The sequence below is a fragment of the Callorhinus ursinus genome, unplaced genomic scaffold, assembly GCF_003265705.2.
Source record: "Callorhinus ursinus isolate GAN/ISIS: 27379988/994484 unplaced genomic scaffold, GSC_fseal_2.0 scaffold17, whole genome shotgun sequence".
NCBI classification, from domain to species: Eukaryota; Metazoa; Chordata; class Mammalia; order Carnivora; family Otariidae; genus Callorhinus; species Callorhinus ursinus.
In genome coordinates this window covers 783840-805521 of record NW_027397079.1, presented here as the reverse complement: position 1 = coordinate 805521, position 21682 = coordinate 783840, and the positions used below count along the sequence as shown (strand labels likewise).

The 21682-nt window shown below is 45.9% G+C and overlaps 1 protein-coding gene across 1 annotated transcript in view; it reads right to left on the bottom strand.

Annotated features, from left to right (window-relative positions):
• DLGAP2 (DLG associated protein 2) overlaps positions 1-17132 on the bottom strand; it is a 729358-nt gene extending 712226 nt beyond the window's left edge. The window contains exon 1 of the mRNA XM_073902242.1: positions 17023-17132. Coding sequence (XP_073758343.1) covers positions 17023-17037 — 15 coding nt within the window. The 5' untranslated portion in view covers positions 17038-17132. The remainder of the gene's footprint in view (positions 1-17022) is intronic.
• Between the last annotated feature and the right edge of the window lie 4550 nt (positions 17133-21682).

The window sequence follows — 21682 nt, the reverse complement described above, 5'->3', positions numbered from 1 at the left end:
GACGTGGATGGAACTGGAGGGTGTTACACTGAGTGAAATAAGTCAATCAGAGCAAGACATGTAACATATGATCTCACTGATATGAAGAATTCTTAATCTCAGGAAACAAACTGAGGGTTGCTGGAGTGGTGGGGGGTGGAAGGGATGGGGTGGCTGGGTGATAGACATTGGGGAGGGTATGTGCTATGGGGAGCACTGTGAATTGTGCAAGGCTATTGAATCACAGATCTGTACCTCTGAAACAAATAATGTAATATATGTTAAAAAAAAAAAAAGATAGCAGGAGAGGAAGAATGAAGGGGGATAAATCAGAGGGGGGGATGAACCATGAGAGACTGTGGACTCTGAGAAACAAACTGAGGGTTCTAGAGGGGAGGGGGGTGGGGGGATGGGTTAGCCTGGTGATGGGTATTAAAGAGGGCACGTTCTGCATGGAGCACTGGGTGTTATATGCAAACAATGAATCATGGAACACTACATCAAAAACTAATGATGTAATGTATGGTGATTAACATAACAATAAAAAAATCTAAAGGAAAAAAAAAAGACCCCGTTAAAAAGAGATGTTTGGGATATGGTAAATCCAACAACACCATCTTCCAGCTCCCCAAATCCCCACATCAAAAGATGCAAAGTAACAAGTTAGCAAAACACAGACACTCATGAATATCACTTGCAAGGAAACTAGATGAGGAGGCAGCCCCATGAAACACAAAACCTTAAAGAAGGTCAGAGGAGACACATGGCAGTGCACCTGCAGGCACAGGAAGGAGCCAGTAGGCACTCCTGTGAACGCTGTGGGCCAGCCCGAGCACAGGGGTGCTGCAACAGGGGTTCGCTCAACCGGACAGCCAGCGAGCACAGGAGCCGCCCGGGCTCCTGAGCCTGGTCGCACAACCTCCCCAGAACACAACTCAGCAGAACGGCGACATGAGGCTAAGGGAAGGAAAGGTAAAGTACAATTGGGGAATGGAAACAGAGCCAAAAATCCTCAGAAATCATGCTGCCATATTTTTAACTCCACACGAAAACAACAGCAGTGAGAGCTCATGGGGAGCAAAAAGCCTTCTGCAAAACGTTCAGCAAAAGCCAGGTGACATAAAAATGAGCAGTGGAAAAGCATCAAGGTCAAGTTTGACTAAGTTATTATAAGAAAGAAAAGAGCAATGTCCCAGCAAGGCTGAAAAAATAATTAAAAAAAAAAAAGAGAGAGAGAATGACATCCCCACACAATGAAAGCACCAGAAATGCAGGTCCACAAAGTAATTCAAACCCACCTCCTGCTACTCTAAATACATTACAAGACACTGAGAAAGTGATGTAAGACATAAAAGAACATTAAATCAAAATTGGAAGAACTTAGGAACGAGGTCACAGATCTCGGGAAATAAAGGATAGCTCATTTCGGAAATGAGGAATCCACTTGAAGAAAAAGAATGAACAAACAATAAATGTGTTGAGAGAGAGAGAGGGAGGTGGTTTTAAAAAAAGAAACTTAAAACAAACAGGAAGCACCAAATATCAAAGGCAGGCAAAGAAAATGCAAAAGAGAGACAACAGGAGTCTGCAAACGTGAAAATTAAAGCCGTGAGACAGATGTCATTCACGAGAGGTTTACTGAATTTGACAAAAAAAAAAAAAAAAAAAAAAAAAAAAACAGGTTTGGCTACATAGTGAAAGAACCAGAGAAACCAACTTGGAATGAATAACGCCATGATCTAGAATTCCATCACTGAACATTAAGAAAATTAAAGTCGTCTGGCATCTGGACAGAAAGATAAATGACTCGTAAAGGAAACGCAGCAGACTGCCTGCCGGCAGCCTCCCCAGCAGCACCGGGTCTCCGTGGAGGAGCCTGCAGCGAGCGGCGCGCGAACTCGCACAGGGAAGGTAAGCAGACGCCTTTCCGGGATAAAGGGCTCAGGAAAAATGCCATCACACGTAAGTGCTCGACAGTCGCTTCCACGAGCCTCTTCTGCAGAAACTACGAGACAAACTGCTCCAGCAAATCATGACAAGACAGCACCACGAAGACCGGAGAACAAAGTCGAAATGTGAACAGGAAGAACACCGAATTCAGTGCAGAGACGTGCTGACCATCCTGGGACAGCACTGAAAAGACTCAGTGGTTTTCAGCAGTCATACCGGTGGTGGTATTCACCTTGTTATGTTAATACTGCTGGACGCGGGATAGAGTAGACGCCTAGTTATAAGTCATTCTGTTATCTCCTGTGCTCTTGGATATCAGGATTTTCAGCATCGAAGAAAACAGATACAAATGCAACAGAAGAGAGGCAGAGTAAACATTCCAGAGTCCTGAATTGGAATTTCAAGTATCAGTATGAAAGTAGAAGGTAGTCTGTCTCTAAGAATTCACATATATGTCCTAACTGAAGTCTAGACACAATGACTAACCTGTAGCAATAGCATCCTGAGAAATAAGACTATATTCTCAATATGCCACTTTCACTAAATAAAGCAAGGCTCCTTAGACACTGGCTAATTCCAAGTCTGGGACAGAAAATGGATGGTCTGAACATCTATCAGAGACTCTAGAGTCAGGTATTCACTCAGAGAATACAGAAACACAAAGGGATACCTGCATCCCACATTTATAGCAGCATTATCAACAATAGCCAATTGATGGCAAGAGCCCGAATGTCCATCAGCAGATGAATGGATAAAGAAGATGTGGTCCATATATATATATCATGGAATATTACTCAGCCATCAGAAAGGATGAAATCTTGTCATTTGCAAAGACATGGATGGAGTTAGAGAGTATTATGCTAAATGAGATAAGTCAAAGACAATTACCATGATTTCACTCATATGTGGAATTTAAGAAACAAAACTAATGAGCAGAGGAGATATAAAAAAGAGAGAGCACGACAAATCAAGAAACAAATTCTTAACTAGAGAACATCCTGATGGTGACCAGAGGGGAGGTGGGCGGGGGATGGGGAAACAGGTGATAGGGATGAAGCAGTGCACCTGTCGTGATGAGCACCAAGTGATGTATGCAAGTGTTGAATCACTGTATTGTGCACCTGAAACTAATACTACACTGTATGTTAACTGTAATTTAAATAAAAACTTAAAAATAAGTAAATAGAGTCTAGACTTGTGTCAAGGGCTCACAGTCCAACTTAGAAGTGGCCCCACGCACCCCAGCCAAAGATGGGGCTGTCAACACCACTAAAGAAAATAACCACAACAGACTGAAATACATCACATGTATTTAATCCTTGTGTTTATAATAATATTTTGTAGTGAACAGGTCATCTTTGGAGAGTGATGGGAATTAATTCATTATTTGGGGACACGTGGGTGGCTCAGTCTTGATTAAGCATCTGCCTTCGGCTCAGGTCATGATCTCGGGGTCCTGGGATCAAGCCCCGCATCAGGCTCCCTGCTCTATGGGGAGTCTGCTTCTCCCTCTCTCTCTGCCACTGCCCCTGCTCGCCCGTTCTCTGTCAAATAAAATCTTTAAAAAAAATTCATTATTTTGGTAATTTTTACATAAAGGGAAGATAAGGCATTTACCCTGCCTTTCCTACATGAATTGTTCCACTGTATAATGAAATAGAGTAAGAGGAGTGTCTTTTGATAGAAGCAGTCCCAAATTACAGATGATAAAGATTCAAATACTATCATTTTTCATCTCCAGCAGGTTAATGGACATAAGCACTGACCACGGACTGCTGCTAACATCACAGAGAGAAGCAGACGTGAAGTGCCCTTGGCAAAGGAACACACCATTACCCACAGTCTTGCTGAAGGAAGGCACGTGAGTTGACCAAGCCTCCGGACCCAGCTGCAGTGTGCAAAAAATATAGAGGACAGAACACGTGCATGCAGCACGCGAGTGCATGCAGCGGGATCCGGACCCCGGGATGCTGTCAGGGCTGAAGGGCCCCAGGAGAGAAGGGGCTGTAGATTACGAGACATGTAGAGACACCTCAAGTAAGAAAAATGGTCAGGACTCAGGCACGGAGCGCGGGATATACGTGGGCGGGGACGGCCCTGAGGGCCCCGGAGAAGGTAAGCAGTTGGGCAAGAGGGTGGGCTGGGGCCGGGAGCACAGCGGGGTCTGGAACAGGCTCTTGACCAAGGTGACAATTACAAGGGTGCTCCCCACATGAGAATTGTTAGACCAACTACGTAATATTTAGGCCGTCAGCGAGTATCAGAGCTTTATTACTAAAGCACATGCAGCACCACGCCATCAAGGAAGAATAGGTTTGGATAAGGTCAGTGAAGAGAAAGCAAAGCTTTCTTACTCAACACAATACTGTGCACGTCACGGCGGAGCCCTTGTGAGCAGCCAGTCTCATCACAGACTTCTGTTCACGGACCGACTCCCAACAGCACCAACCCGCGGCACGCTCCCGCTCGGGAAGACGCAAATGCTGTGGCCACGGGCCCCTCCAATTAGCAGTCTCAGTGTCTGCTTCCACCATGACATGTACACAACACTCTTTCTCCCTCCTCACTGACGTGTTTTCAGTGATCGCCGTGTGCAGGAGCGGAACTTCACCTGCAGAGGCATGACGATTTTGTAGGATATAAAAGCACAAAAGCCACCAAGTGCCGCTGTCTCTTTTTCTGGCCTCAGTGCTCACCCAAGTTCAAAAACCAAATACGATGGATCCATGGATATAGTGTATGTATTACTTTAAGCTTATCAAACATTGTATATTGCAGATTAAATGAAATTTCTAAAGACCTCTATTTTATGCTGGTGCGGGCTGGTTCACAACCCCAGCTGTGCTCTAGAATTTTCAAGAAGCATCAAACACACGGGTGCCTGGACCCCACCCCAGGACGATGGAACCAGAATCTGAGAGTGTTTCCTGCTCTCGCCATGGGACTCCTGAATACGGTGAGGGCAGAGCATCGCCAACACTGAAAGGGGAAAGATCTGGACCACCCCACATTAAAAAAAAAAAATCGACAACTTACTATAAAGTAATAACCATAATTCACAGAGGCTTAAGGTAGTGGACTTCAGGGCCCCAAACTTTCGTTAGGGAGGGACAAAGGGAACCTGCGAGAGGAGCAGGACAGGGAGACACACCACAACATAAGCTAGGCTTTCCCAAACACGTTTGGGGTACATGCAGGGGTGTGCGTGCAGCCAGTTCCGTTTCCAGCACCACCCACCACACAGTCTGCCCAAGAGGGAAACACACCCAACACGTGCTCAACACACACACACTGAATTTCCACTGGGTGTCCAGCTCCATCCGCGGCGGGGGAAACAAGACACACCAGAGAGACGGGGCTCAACCTGAAGCCAAGCAAGCAAACCATGCTGTATAGAAAGCTCCATCACCACACCGTGATGTGCTCAAGGCAGAGGGTGCACCCAGCATGCATCTTAGAAGGAGCTCTCTCAGAGGTGAGTGTTTAATACGCCATTCTCTGGCTGTTTCATGGAGTTGGAGCTCACAGTCTTGGTCGAAACTGGCTTAAAAAGTTCAGTGAGCAACACTGACCACGTGTCAGGCTCCGTGGGGAGTACCAAGAATGAGCGCAGTCAGATGCACCTGTTATCTTCATGAGCCCACTCTCCTCTCCTGTGGGAAGCAAGGCTCCAAAGGACCCTCAGAACGAACTGGCAAAGCCTCTTCCAGGGAATCGTCAGAACGTGGCAAGAGAAGCCCCTATCCTCTGGCTTGCAGCAGCAGGACGGGCAGCCCCTAAAAGCTGTACGCACACCTAGGCTCCCGCATGAGGAGGTCGAAGCGCCTCCATCGCGTGGCTGAGGGCGCCGAGGCACAGACAGGTGCCAAACCTGGCCTCACCCCTCCAAGGAAGGGGAAAGCGCTCCCTGATGGAATGGGGAAGGGATATCTGAGCCCCCGCACAGGTTTGGATGAGGGAGAGAGATGCAGAAAGAGAGGGAGGAAAGGACAAAGGGAAGCTGCGCAGGTGTTCTGACGCTGTCACCTAAGGTGAAGGGACACGAGAAACACAATAGGTCCTTCGGGGCCATCCTTGAATCTGGAGCTTGTGAATGTGCACTTGTAGGAATGCAGCTCGGGGAGGCACCACCGTTTCTCCCAAGTCCATCTGGGTCAGACCACGCTGCGCTTCAGGCTCTGCAAAGCTCGCTACCACCGGGCAAGAGCCGTGAACTCCCTCCATGGAACGTCTTTCTGTTCGGAGAGGCAAACCCATCAGCAGCTCATTTAACTGGCCTCCCGCCTTCCCCTGGGCCTTCCACCATCCTGATGCCACACGGACTCTGTAGGGGCATACTGAGGGGTGCCATACCCTTCGAGGACAGCCTTCCAAAAAGGGCATCCTTCAAACCCAGCACTCGTGAGGGACGGGCCCCCCCGCCCCACCGATGCCCCTTGAGACTCTTGGGGAGCCACCCTTTCGAGACCCCAGGGCAAGCCTGTATCTCCCCACCTGACACGGAGACAAGACACTTGCCACGCCCATAGGCTCAGACGAACAATGAGATGGCTTGTTCCATTCATCGTCCTGGCCCCATTTTTGCTCCATCACATGCCTTAGATTTTTAGGTCTTAGATCAACAAAATGATATTTCTCACATGGTCTCAATAAACTACCACCAGAAATCTCTTTTCCCTAACAGAGAAAGGTTCCCAGCCACCAGAGAGGAGTGGATGCTCACAGGCTAGCCCATGGTGGCCACAAGATGCATCCACAGGAGTCTCGGAGCGCCGTCCACGTTCTAAATCTCCCTCATCACCGTCACCGTCACACCAACAAGACGCACAAAGTTTGAACTCCTCTAAGCAGTTTGGGAGATTTTCAACACCCTTATTTATGGGAAACTCCTCACGGTGTTTGCCCCAACTCTCTCAATAGCAGTGACCACCTCTGAGAATCTGGGGTCAGAACATGTCAACGTGGTCCATCACATGAATCCACAACATGGTCTCTGACAAACCACTTCCACCGACAGCCTCCCTGACAGCAAACTAAACTGGCCCTTCACCCATTTATGCTCGTGACCTCCAGGGATGGCCAGCTCCAGCCAAGGACAGAGGCCTGGGAGAGACCCTGCCCACACCCAGATGTGGATGCCAGACCACACACTGCAGATGTTCAAGCCCCTGCTCTGTGGTAGTTCATCATGGCGGCCCAAGGTGAGTGACAGGGAGAGCACTTTGTGGGGGGGATTGCCTGGAGCTCACACACACACACATGTTCATTCTTAAGTTACCTGAGCCACACGCAGGCCCAGTTCTTCCCACCTGATCCAGAAGGAGTCCCTCAGGCCTCAGTAAGGAGCTGTTCCTGCCACCCGCTGTCTCGGGGCCCATCAGAGCGTGCCAGCCTGGGCTCAGCAGGGGAAGGCCCCTCCCAGAAGGGCTTTGCGGGGTCTCCTTCCACACTATGGACAAACCTCCGAGAAACAGGCCTGGAAACACAGCCTGTGAATCAGTCTGCCCATCTGCCATCCTGTACTGAGCTCCAGGCAAAACATCATTAAAGGAGGTTCAATGCAAAGTTGCAATCCACATGATCTTTAAAAATTCTAACCAACTAGGGTGCCTGGCTGGCTCCGTCAGTTGAGCGTCTGACTCTTGGTTTCAGCTCAGGTCGTGATCCCAGGGTTGTGGGACCAAGCCCCACAACAGGCTCCTCACTTGGCATGGAGTCTGCTGGAGATTTTCTCCCTCCGCCCGTCCCCGTGACTTGTGTGTGCTCTCTAATAAATCTTAAAAAAAATAATAATAAAAAATTCTAACCATCTACACTGCAGCAAACATGTTTACCAATTTAAGCACAAATTTATGGTGACTGTCTAGAGTCCAGACATCTCCCAAGAGGAAACCTCAGTCACTATAATGCGGAGGGACTGCAGGGGTCCAAAGGCACATCCCGGAGCGGCTGGTCTGCCGTGGATGGCGAGACACAAGGACAGGTGCATCACACACTGGCGATGCTGTGCAGACGCAATCCGTCTGCTTTGAGAACTACGGGTACCAGAAGCAGGAGGAAACCATGACATTTAGCTGTGAAACCGAGCTGACGCAAACAACTGCGGGGCCCCGGCTTCTGCCGTGTGCTCTCATTTTCCTCCCCGCCAGCGTCTGTGGGATAGATGTGTCTAAATTTAAGACCAGAGAAAAAAGTTCTTAAGAACAACACAGCTGTTGTGTTCCTGTTATGTTCTGTTGTTACAGATGGTTCTTTAAATCTAGGTGTTTACTTTGTTACGTAAGGATAGATTCATTCGTCCTGCTAGAGAGAAAGTCGTCAGGGGAAGGAAACGGGTCTCAAACACCCCGGAAGGAGGTCTGTTTCCAACAGAGTCACGCGGTAGGTGCATACGTGTTCCAGAGTTCTGACTGTGCAGTGGGAGTCTGGGGTATCCTCTGCAGCAGGGGACACATCAGAGGGCGGCTGATATGGGGAGAAGGGTTCAGGCCAGCAGGTGCACAAGCCGAAACGAAACAGAACGGCCACAATCACAAACACACTGATTATCATTCTCTAAGCATTTCAAGAATCTGGTGACTCCACCAAGCATGGAGGAAGAAGGAATGGTAATTCCAAGCTCCCACGTGGCAAGCCTGAAGTTCGTGGGAAGAGCCGGCTGGAGGCACCCGGAAACCGTACAAAATGACGACGCCCAAGGAGGAGCGAGCACTCTCTGAGCAGTACCACCAGACAATGCCCCCCGCCACAGGCAGGGGCCCCGGGGAGGCCAGCACCATGAATACCACAACTCTGAGAGTGTCACCCGTCTGATGGGGAGGGAAGGAGCGAGGGGCCACCGCGGGAGGGCACCCATGAAGAACAGACCGCAGTCCCAAAAGCAAGGGCCGGGCCAGTCCTCCAATAAGGTTTTGATTTCCCACTGATTTCTCCAGAATGTGTCCACAGAAGGAGGTAAGTAATATTTAAACAGAAGCAGGAAACATTTTAAGGATCTAAAGAAAACTGAAATATTCAAAATAGTAGCTAATATCTTAAATACATTCCTTTTGTCATTTAACCACTCAGTTGTGGTGTGAACGAAGTTCAGCATAGGCTATCAGCCCAATCAGAGAGCCGCTCCTCCTTGGGGTGCACGCACACACACACATCGAGGCACACACCCAAATACACACACCCACACAGGCACCCAGAGACACCGTGAGACACACACAGACGCACCTGCTCACACTGAGATACACACTCGTGCGCACACACACACTCACACAGACACACACACACACAAGGAACACTGAATCATGGCCATGCTTGAGTTCATGAAGTCTCAATCTTGAAGTTAAGTATTTTTTGAGAAATAAAGTAGAGCACATTTGGGAAGACACTATAAATAAAAACATCAGGATTAGAGCGGTCCAACCTGTGCAGGTGGAAAAGCTCAGGCAACGATAGGGATGTGACCCCAAAGCTGTGTTTCTGAAAGCTGCTCTTCTTTACAGAGATTTGGTAGAGGAGGACAAATCTCTCTTTAAGGCAAAAAGATCCAACTCCCCTAAAGAAACACAAGTTAAATGCAGATAAGCAGCTCACAGCAAGGAAATTTACAACTGTTGTTTTAAACTAGAAATAGTTAGTTCCCACAACAGTGTCCTGAATAACGTGTTCGTGGCACTGGAAAACAAGAAACGCACTCCTCAGCCTGTATCTGCCCAGAATCTCTCACAGACTTCCTAACATGAGACTGCTTTGTTCCGTCCCGTCTGTCTTCTCTCCACCACTCATCTGCTTGCACTTTAAAGCACACAGACTGAAGCGTTTGTGTCCCGCACCTGCTGGGGGTCTGTCTGTAAACCCTTCCCTCCCGCGTCCCTCCCACGGTGCTCGATCGACAGCATTCGCGTCCCACTCCTCGGCCTGTGTTCCTGGATTCCGGCCAAGACTGATTTCTTTGAGGGGCACAGGTTTGAAACGACTGACCATAACCGCATCCTGAGATGGATCTTGGTGTACTCGCCAACCTGATTGATTGCAGGCGAGTAATTCACGCTGCAATTCACTGTCCACATTCATGAATCCTATCCTTTGGTTATTTCATTCTTAATCAGGACAACGTCTTAATGATGTGTATATGAGTCACAGAACAGGGTAAACCCATTGCACTGAAATTAAAATTACAAATCCAGGTCCTACTGAGGAATCATCAGCCCCAATAAACAATTTTTTCCACTGCTTTAAAAATGGTAAAGGAGCTAATCTTGTTACATTCTGAAAACATAGATAAAATGTACAGATAAAAGATGAAAAACTTACACTTTGCAACTATTTTTTCCAGGAAATGTAGAAATTTTGTTCAAGTTCATGGTAAAACATAAACTCCCCAACAATGAAAGCCAAGCCCAAGATTACATGACACGTAAATATTGTGGTGACACCGTGATGGCTCAAGAGATGTCCACAATCTAATCCCAGAATTTGCCAACACGGTACCTCGAATGGAAAAGGGACTTTGCTTATAGGATTAAGGGTCTCCGGGTGAGGGGATAATCCTGAGATAATCACATGTGTCCATGAGAGCAGAGCCTGTTTCCTAGCTCCTCCGAGGACCACAGACGTGAGGATGGAGCCTGCAGTCAAGGACCAAGGAATGCATGTGGGCGCCTCCGGAAGCTGGAAAAGGTAAGGAATAGATTCTCCACTGGAGCCGCCAGAAGGAACCAGTGCTGTGGACATCTCAATGTCAGCCCAGTGAGCCTGTGCCAGATGCCTGACCGACCTACAGAGCTCTAAGACAATAAATTTATGTTGTTTAAGCCAACACATTTGTGGTAACTTATTACAGAAAAAAAAAATGTGAATTCTCTCAAGATAAGGGCCCTAAAATGCCTACTCTAGCACTATGCCTACCCAAAATTGCTATGAGTGATTTGGCCATGTCATGGCTCCTGACAGTGTCAGAGATCGACACTGATTACATATGTGTCATCGGAAAATGACGACACACTATCAATGTAGAAGTACTAGCACTGCACCTGTCGAATCCCAATCCTGCCGGCTGCAGCTAGGGCGTGCCATCAGATATGCCTATTGGCTTTGCATCTACGTAAACTTGGGAGCCAGATTAATGTATTCAGGTGCAAAGCTGGCCTGAGCAGGTGCCCTTCAAAGAACTGACTTCAGGGGGAAAAGGCCCAACTCCAGGAGACCGTCCCGTGCCAATTCCTCCATCCTAAAGGATCACACAGCATTTTCAGGGTGACATTTTTCCCCAAAGCCAAGCCAAGCACCACCTTCCAGGGATCGTCCAAGACTATATGCTCTAGCATACATTCGCACACAAACACATACTTGTTATGAACTCAACAGGCGATTCCAAAAGAAAGAAAAAGCTTTAACATAAATGTTTACCAACAGAAGCTGATGGAAAGGGGAGAGTGATGCAAGAGTCTACCTCAATTAGCATTTTCCCAAAATAGGAAGTTAATCCAGCATGAGAAAATGGAACGGCATCGTTCTCAGGAAATGGTATTCCAATAGCTAGTTAGCCAACTAGCGGCAGACGTACAGCCTTCGTTTGATACGTAACCAAAATAAATCAGAAGAATTACAGACATGAACATAGAAACTGAAATAAAATGTTAAACTAAAATATGGCTGAATGCTTATGCAAATTTTGGCAAAGAAAGGCTTTCTAGCATTTCCCCAAAGTCAGAATTCATGGAGGAATGCATTCATAGACATCACTGTGTGACAACTTACTTCTTACATATATAAAAACCATAAAGTTGAAGCTGAAATGGCAATCTGAAGAAGCAAAAAAATATCTGGATCATAAATACATGAAAAGAGTTAATATCTTATGGTCTGGATTTCAAAACAGTAAAATAAACATCCTCATAACATTAGCATGAGTAACAGACCCTACACCGTGCCATTTAAACACCAAGCAAAAGGGAGAAGTAGGAAAAAACACGTTCAACAGAAACACTAACCTAAGTAAATGAAACTGCCAAGCGCAGATCATCGGTCGAGTCCACAATTATAAAGAAAATTTAAAAAGCAAACATTGTTAGGTGTGCAGTCTGAGTGAAAGGATAAACAGGTGCATTTCTGTAAAACCCATATTGAAATGTATGCTGAAAATCTTTAAAATCTTCCTATCTTCTGAAACATTTTAAGTCCATAAATGTATTCTAAGAGGATAATTAGCTGAACAGAGGTAAGTCATCCAGGCATTATTTACATTCCCGGAGAACAGGACATTGCTGTCACCTGAGTGATACCCACTTCATGGTATACTTCATCACTATTAAAATATTTTTAAATATTTTTATTGACAAGGACAGTTGCCATAATATATTGCATTAATTTGTTAAAACATCTGTTATTGAAATAATTGGAATAATCATTTTATTAATACAAATTGTGGATATATGCATATAAAGACATAGGAAAATGTGAAAAGTAAACCAAAATAGCAACAATGACCATCTCTGAATCTTTCATTTTACTTATGCTAATTTTATGCTAATTTTTCATCCTAAGATACATTGTTTGCATGGTTTTTAAAAAGGAAGAGACAAATAAAAAGAATTTACAATTACAGCATTCACAATTTCTACAAGTAAATCTCTGAATTAGCTAGCTAGAAGGTACTCCCACAAATAATCCATACAATTTATTCTTAATACATATGTACTTGCTGAACTAAAAAAGTTAAAATATTTACTCACACAAGCTCTAGATACTCATCGTCCATGCTGAAGTCCTTGCAGGGAAGTGTGATCTGACCATGAGAACGGAGAAGACTTAGGGCTTATGACCCACGCCCCTCACTGGTAGGGGCAGTGAAGGGAGACTGGCAGATTAACACACTCTGCCACAGTCAAAAGAGAGTTACAGACCAATCTTAACTAGAACCCGGGTTTCCAATTGCCAAGGAATTATTGGATACCTGTCCAAACCCCACCTCCATTCACCCCATAACACCAGAAACCAGATTCTCCACCATCAGACAGGTGATATGAGGACCCTCCTAGCTTTCTTGCTAATTAGGGAGAAAGGAAAGAAAGCACCAGTAGATGTAGCCTAGTAAAAATTAAACCAAATTGAATTCATACGTTTAATAAAGGAAAGTATTTGGGTTTGTCTAAGTTAACCAAAACCCTAACTAAAAACCAATGACACTACCCAATGAAAACGAATAATGCTCTAAGAAAGGGTTGTTTCTGTCGCCTTTAGACAGTCAGGATCATACGTGGTACTATTTTATTTCTCTTTCTATATAATCATTATCTTGGAGCAACGTAGGTCTATTCATAGTTACCTGGAGAAGAGTGAACTTTCTTTTGAAAAATAAACTAGAATTCCGCATTCAGAATTACTGTGGCTTGATCCAGCAGCAATGCTAAGAACGCTTTCTATAATTTCTCTTATTTTAAATGAGACAAATATCAAAATACAGCCTGCTCTTATCCTTTTATGAGCACAACAGAAATGTAAATACTGCTCTGAATTGTGCATGAGGACTCAATATTGCCAATGTTGGGATTATGTACACTGAGCCATTATATCAATGAAAAGATAAGCACCTGAATAATTCTACTAGGTTGTTTCAAAAACATTTTATTGTTATCCCAAAAAATCCAAATATGCATTTTAAATATAATCTATATAAATGAATTTGCATGCAGACCATTCACTGTCCTAAGACCTCCCATGCAAAAAACCTCATACTAAAGAGAAATGGTTTGTCAAGATTATATTATTGCTTTATCCTTTTTTCAGATTCTTTTTTTTTTTAAAGATTTTATTTATTCATTTGAGAGAGAGAATGAGATAGAGAGAGAGCATGAGACAGGGGAGGGTCAGAGGGAGAAGCAGACTCCCTGCTGAGCAGGGAGCCCGATGCGGGACTCGATCCTGGGACTCCAGGATCGTGACCCGAGCCGAAGGCAGTCGCTTAACCAACTGAGCCACCCAGGCGCCCCTTTTCTCAGATTCTTAAGGATACTCTAAGTATGATAGGTTAGATCATAAAAGTAAAAGCAAGGTTCCCCAACCTTGTCTCTTTTGGCATTTGGACCAGCTCCCTCTTCGTGACAGGGGCAGGATGAGGGGTACCATTGTGGCCTCAAACCACCAGATGCCGGCAGCACCCTTGCCCAGTTATGAAAACCAAAAACTTCTCTGGACACTCTGACATCCACTGGCCATGGGGGCAAAACTGCCCCACTGGAGAATGAGCAATACAAAGGGAGACAGAAGGCCTCCCCATGGAATTTGTAGTGGCCTCCCAGGGAGGTGACCCATGTCCCTCCACGGACAGAACAGAGAGGCTGAGAAAGACGGGATCCAGGTGGGGAGAGGAGTCTCCCTTTGTCACCCCGTCCTTCTCCAAGTCCATGTAAAGGCCAGTGGCGGGGTGGGAAGAGAAGACATCCCAAACATAGCTGGAACACAAGAACATTCCACCTACACAGCAGTATCATTAAGGAAATTCTAAGAGAAGAAAACAGATGGAACCCACGTGGCTAAGTGAAGCCCAGAGTGTGGCCCGTGGGGCAGCTCATCCCAGCCAGAGCTGGTCCAGTCCCATGGAGGGGACGGGGGAAGGAGGGCTTCTGACAACTCCTACCCACAAAACCCAAAGGACAATGTTCTTTCCATGATTTAACCACCTGTCAAGACTGTTTATAGAAATACAGAAATCTTCAGCCCCGACAAGGTAAAGTTCATGGGGAAATTTAGAACACTAAATAAACACCTATCAGGAAGGGAGGAGTCTCAAATCCTTGACCACAGCTTTGATCATTAAAAAACATGAATCAAAGCAAATTAAAACCCAAGTAAGAAGAAGAAAGGAAATAATCAAGACCAGAACAGGTATCAGAGAAACAGACAATATAAAAACAGTAGTGATAATCAATGACACCAAAGTCTGGTTCATGGAGAAGATCATTAAAATTGACCAACCTGACTGATGAGGAAAAAAGGAGAGAAAATTCAAATTCACAGCATCCAGAACCAGAGAAACAGCATCATTATAGATTCTCAGATCCTGAATGCACGCTAAGGGAAGATTATAAGCAGCCTGATGTCCGTGAATCTGAAAACCTCAGGTGTTTCTCGGTGGGGTGGGCAGGGATGACCTTCCCTCAAGGGGCACTTGGCAGCACCTGGAGACATGACTGGTGTTCACCGCGGGAGGGAGGGCACAGTCCGGTGGTTGGAGGTGTGGGGTGCTGCTGAACATCCCCCACACCCAGGACCACCCCGACCACCCAGGACTGTGCGATTCAGAATGTGAGGAAGGTGGGTGCATGGCCAGCGTGAGTGGCAGGCCGATGACAGAGGCGGCGGCAGGCTCGCAGCAGTGACGTGGGGGAGTCATGGGGGCGGCCAGAGCTGTGGCGGCTCCCTCACTGCTACGATCCCCTTCGGGACAAAGTGTTGTCCCCTTATTATAGGGGACAGTTGCATCTCGTAGGGGCAGTTACTGTGGCCACCGTGCAAGCTGAGGACAGAGCTGGGGGCATGGTGGGCAGCCTGCCGCAGGCTCCGGCGATGGACCCCATGTGAGACTGCCCCACATCGCTGAGCATGGCCCTGCACCTCTGATGCTCGCCATGTTGTGAAGGACTCCTCCCCAAGGAGGAGCAACCCAACATTACCAACAACAGACTGTCCCCAGAAGCAGGTCTGCACCAAAGTTCTGTCCATCCAGTGCTCCCTGCATGGGGACTGAGCATCCTGGGGGGTGTTCTCTCCATCATGCTGGGTCCCGGGTGGTGGGGCTGACAGCCGAGTGCAGAACCCCTTTATCCAGCCCCACTGAAAGGGAGGGTGCACCTCATATCCTTGGTAATAAACTCCTTTTCTGCCTAAACAAGCCAGAGTGAATTCTGTTCTTTCCAACCCAGAACCCTACACAATCCGTGGAGGAAACAGGCAGGGGTCTGTTCCTCCCTTCCAGGAGGTTGCCTGATTCCAAGCCCTGAGGAGGCCTCAGGGCTCGTCTCTGCTGAAGCAGAGGGCGGGGAAAGTTTAACAGGAAAAGCTTGGGGCGCCCGACTGGTTCAGTCAGAAGAGCATAGGACTCTTGATCTCGGGGTCGTGAGTTCGAGCCCCATGCTAGGTATAGAGATGACTTAAATCAATAAACAAACTTAAAAAAAAAAAAACACTAAAAATTAAGAAAAATAAAAATTAAATAAAAGGAGAAGTTTGTCTTCTACCTCCCTGAAGGCTCTTACACAAAACTGAAGTCCCACTGAAGGGCTACCGTGTTCCTGGCTGTGGGGACGGACCCCAAAGTCAGCATCGCCTTCTGAGGATATCAAGTAAGCCCAAGCAGATGTTAGCGAACAGAGATGTGAACATATGAGGTGCCCCCAAGCGACACATGAGGGGACAGAGGAGCATCATCAAAGGGTCCACCCAAATCTTACCACATTCATCCACGCAAATCTCTTCCGGAGCGATGGGACACCATGGATGCATCTTCTCTTCCCCTGAACCATGTCCGCATGTGGAGGCTGCAGCGGGCTGTGGGATGTGCTCACCAGCACTGGGAGGGGAGGTCACAGCCCCGCCATCACCCGTGTTCACAGGCAGGTGAGCGGTGGGCACACCCCACGGGGCCTTCCTGAGCACACGGGAGCTTTGGGCATTTCATGAATGTGTGGCAGTCAGACGTGTGGGTCCCTGCTCTGTGGTCACCAGCTCTGCGCCCAGCTCCCGTGTCCCCCACGCACAGCAAAGCACCCACCACCAATGCCACGTGGCAGCCTCTCCTACCAGCACGAACGAGTGAAAGCACAGACAGAGAAGCCCCATTCGGGGGTTCCAGTTCTCTTCACGGCCGCCATGGGCCTGCGCACACACTCAGCACACCTACAGCCACCTGCCGCCCACCACGGAGACCCCATAGACCTCCTTGGAGCCTCTCCCCACATCCTCCACAAACAAGGCGCCTGCTAGGAGTCACCCCATCTGTCCAAACAGAAGGCACCCTCTCCTCCCGTGTCCCACCGCTGGCCCCCTGGCTCCCGGCCCGCACGGATGCACGGAGTGCAGGGAGCCCACAAGGGACATTACCTGAGCAGTCCCCATCACGGCTGGGCTGGGTGCAGGCCGAGGGCGTCCAGCGGCAGGTGCTCTGAAACCGCGCCGGGCTTATGGCCGTGCCTCACGTGGTGCCAAAGCCTAAGATGAGGAATGGATAGAAATGGGGAAAATATGATAAAAAAAACATAAGCAAACTCCCCCTGTGGACAAGAAAACACATGGAATGTGCACAGACAACATGACACCAGGCGATAATTACAACAACAGAGAACAGCGATGTGGCAGAGAAACTGCCTATAAAAAGTGAGGCCAGCTTAAGTAAGACCCTGAAATGCTGGGTATATACACACAGACCTGTGTCCATGGCACGAAAAAGAGGTCATTTCTCAAGCAGCACATGACACAACGAGACGTGGCTTTCCCACCTTCAAGGTAGAGAACTGGAGAGAAATAGTACAACCATGCTTTTTTTTTTTTTAAGATTTATTTATTTATTTATTTGAGAGAAAGAGAGAGAGAGAGCGCGCGCATGAGATCCAAGAGGGTCAGAGGGAGAAGCAGACTCCCTGCTGAGCAGGGAGCCCAACGCGGGACTCGATCCCGGGACTCCAGGACCATGACCTGAGCTGAAGGCAGTCGCTTAACCAACTGAGCCACCCAGGCGCCCTACAACCATGCTTTAAACCAGGGTACGATTCTCAAATAAGCTGACGGCAGAAGCCGTATTTGTGAAGCCAGGCTAGCTCCGCAACCCCAAGAAACAAGAGCACTACCAGGAATATTAACAACTGCTCCTTCTCTTTCCAGGGGGAGAAACAGCACCAGACCCTGATGAATCTGAGGGATGCAAGAGCACGTATTTTGATAAATTCTTAACCTCTCTGCTCCTCTCATTGGAAACTAGTATGGACCCCACCACCACGTGCATCTGATGAAACAGGACAGGGGTCTCTTCCAGGGGGTTGTTGATAACATCACGCAGTGTGTTTGTTCTTACTGAGTGGGCACAATCACGGAACACGTACCTACACACACTTCACGCACCCTCAGAAACCATGCTCGTGTTCTGTAACTTTCCATGGAGGCCAGAAGCCCTGCATAGTCACTCACCTTCCGAAACCTACTCCGTCCCCAGAGTCTCTGACCAAACACGTTACCAGATACCATGTGCTTCCATTCAAATGTATGAGCCTCACAAAGTAGGAAAATCAGCTGTTTTAGGTAGGCAGGCATACTCCGCAAATACTGACTGTGAAGAACGCGCAAACTGGAAAGCAATCCCAGGTTCCTGTACCCATTAGGACATCTGCGGTGACTGTCACCTCAGCCGTGTGTGTGTATTCCCAAGCATCTCCTCCTGAAAGTTCCAGAACAACACTCTGCTCCTCACTGGCATTACTCACATCCCGTACCAGGATTTCTCCTTTGTTTCTTGCCTGAAGACTCACACAGACCCGGCAGATCTCTTCTTATTGGGCATTTGGGTTGTTTCCGGTTTTTCCCAACTGCTAGGAATTCTGCACATTTCTATATGCTTCTCAGTGGGTTTGTGCAAACACACTTCTGGGAGTGGCCTTAGTGGGTCACAGGCCATGCGTGTGCCAGGGCCCACGTCACCTATCGCCAGGTTTTCTGTGGATCTCTGATGGAAGAAGAATTTCCCACTATTCTCACAGATTTGCAAAAACTTTTGTTATGATTACCGACCAAATATATTTCCATGCAGACTGCCTGTTCCATAGACTTGTCTACTTCTTTAGGTGGGAGTTGCTACTATGTAGCATCTCTGTATATATTCCAGACCACCTGCTGCAACACTCCTCCTGCCTTCTGATGCCTTTACTTCACAGTGGTGGCTTTCAGCAATTTACATGGGCTTAATGGGATTTATGTCCAAATCTATCACTCCCTTCTTTAAGGGCTTCTATCATTTTATCTTTCCAATTCCACGATTTAAAAAACATATTTGACTATATCTTGTTTTAGCATTTCTACAACTATTTCTAATGATTAGATCATTAATGTGTTTGAAACTTTGAGTTGTGAGATAGAAATTTGCTCTCCAATGGCTAACCAATTATCCCAATAATCTGCTGAAAAATCCATATTTTCTCCACCAACTTGAAAATGCCACTTGTACAGAAAAGACGGTCCTACAGGTCAGTTTATCTCCTGTAGCATTGGGACCTGTGTTTCTAAGGAGATCAGAATGCCCACCATTCAGATTTTCTTTAAAACTCTTAGACAATCTTAAAATTTATTCTTTTGCCTTGACTTTATTATCCCTTAATCAAATCTCTACTCCCTACCTTCAGTGCCCTCCCAACAGGAATTCGATTGAAATTGTATTGCACACACACACACACACACACGCTCATGCACCTGAAGTGAAGTGATAGGTTTTAATACTGAGTTTGCCATTAAAGGGGCTCCCCCTACCTAGCACTTGGTAGTTTTATGTCCCTTCCAAGTATTTCAGTTTTAGGGTTTCTTCCCTATAGACTTTATGCAGTCCTGTTTTCTCCCAAGGTGTTCTGCAGGGTTTACTGTTTCTGAGAATGGATGCATTTTGCCATCACACATGGTACAGTTCATGATTTTTATCTACTGATCTTACATTTGTTCTACATCCTTGTTCCTACTTACCTATAGATTTTGTATGGCCTCTTCCTTTCTCCACTGGACATTTCTAACATTTCATGTCTTTTGCTTTCCCATGCAACCTTAACTGGAGACCCCAGAATAATTGGGGCCAAGAGTGACCTTTCTGGTGTTGCTGCTTTGATCCACAGTTTAGTATTCCCCAATCATTACTATGCTTGCTGTGGGGTCTCTGATTATAACCTGAAGCCTGTTTAGGAAGTATCCTGCCATTACTCTTAGAATTTCATCCTAAGTGGCTGCTATGGTGTTTCAAGGTCATTCAGGGTCTCCTGATACAACCATGTGTGTGTTGTTTTTTTTCAACATGCTCGTCTTATAGCTTACTACGATAGAGATGCTATTATTGAAATACTCTTCCATTTATGGAACAAACCCATTTGGTCATATTAAATATATACCTAGATACAATCTGCTAATATTTTATGAAATTTATATTTATATTAAGTGAAATTAGCCTTTTTCTGCTATATTAACAAGTCTGGGAATTACTCATTAAAAGAGAGTGATGGCTATAACTCTGAACTAGTTAACACAGAATCATCAATTTGTAGAAGTTTGTGCAGAATTTACCTATAAAACTGATCCAGTGACTTTCATAAAAGAACATCTAAGAAAAATTTTAATGGACCATTCACATTTTCTAGATTTTGCTGGATCAACTTATGTCACTTATATTAACCAAGAAAACCAATCATTTCATCTTGATTTTCAAATTTCTCAGCAAAAATTTCTGCAGATCATATGGCCCTTTTAACTACTTATGATTCTATCGTGTTCATCTTTAATCTTCATATTCTTAGATTTTCTTTTAATTTTCTTTATGAATCTTGCCCAAGTTTAGCTATCTGAAAGACATTTTTTAATGTTTATTGTGGTTGTTGTTGAATACAGATACTTTTTTATATGTTTTATGGGAGTATAGTTAACATATGTTCTTTTAAACATCAAGAATTCCATGTTGTATCTAATCCAATCTGAATAAACAGAGTATTTGTTTTTATGTTCGAGTTTCACCCAGCTATGTTTGTTGTGATTACTGATAAACTGGGACTTACACTGTCCTGATAGTTCACTTAATTTTTCTTTGTACTTTTTTATTCTTTACTGCCTTATATAGGATTTTTCCTTATCTAGGATTTTTCAGTACTTATATATTGTATTTCTCCAACAGTTTTAACATACGCAAGTATACATGTATTTTTCTAGCAAAGCCATTAATCAGTACCTCCAATTTCCTCTTGAATACAAGAGGAAACTTGGGATGCTCACACTTGCCTCCAAGTTCACAAAGCCCTCCCCAGAGCACACCTGCCTTGACATTACTGTTGTGTGGGAACCAAAGGAAAATGTATTACTTATCCTAAAATCAATACTTATAAATAAATGTGTCCTCGATCGCTTGGCTAGCATCCTTCTGGGTTCATTATTCCTCATGCTCAAAAATATCTTCTCATTTTTTTTTCAACATGGTCTCTGTGAGGCAAACTGTCCAGGTCCTTGTATGTCTGGAAAGGTCTTTATTTTGACTTCAATATTGAATGACAGACAAGGTATAGAATCCAAGAAATCCAACAGATAGCTTCAGGCACCTGTTGTTACCTTTGAGAAATTTCTCATTAATCTATAAGCAATTTCTGTTCTCTTGACTACATTTTGCAGGATTCTGTCTTTACCCTGGATACTGCGGTGTTTTATGAGGATGGGTCAAGATGTGCATCTTGCTTGTCTTTACTCTGGCCTAGCAGGTGGTACAATTTTTCTGTATCCATTTTTTTACTTGAGTTTTTAAATTACAGTTAACATACAGTGTGATATTAGTTTCAGGTGTACAATACAGTGATTCAGCACTTCCGTACATCACCTGGTGCTCATCAGGATAAGTGCATGCTTTCATCCCCATCACCTGTTTCTTGCAGCAACGCCTCCCCCCACTCAACCCCCCGCCGCAACCCATCTCCCGTCTGGTGACCATCAGTGTGTTCTCTGTACTTAAGGGTCTGTTTCTTGCTTTGCCTCTCTTTTTTGC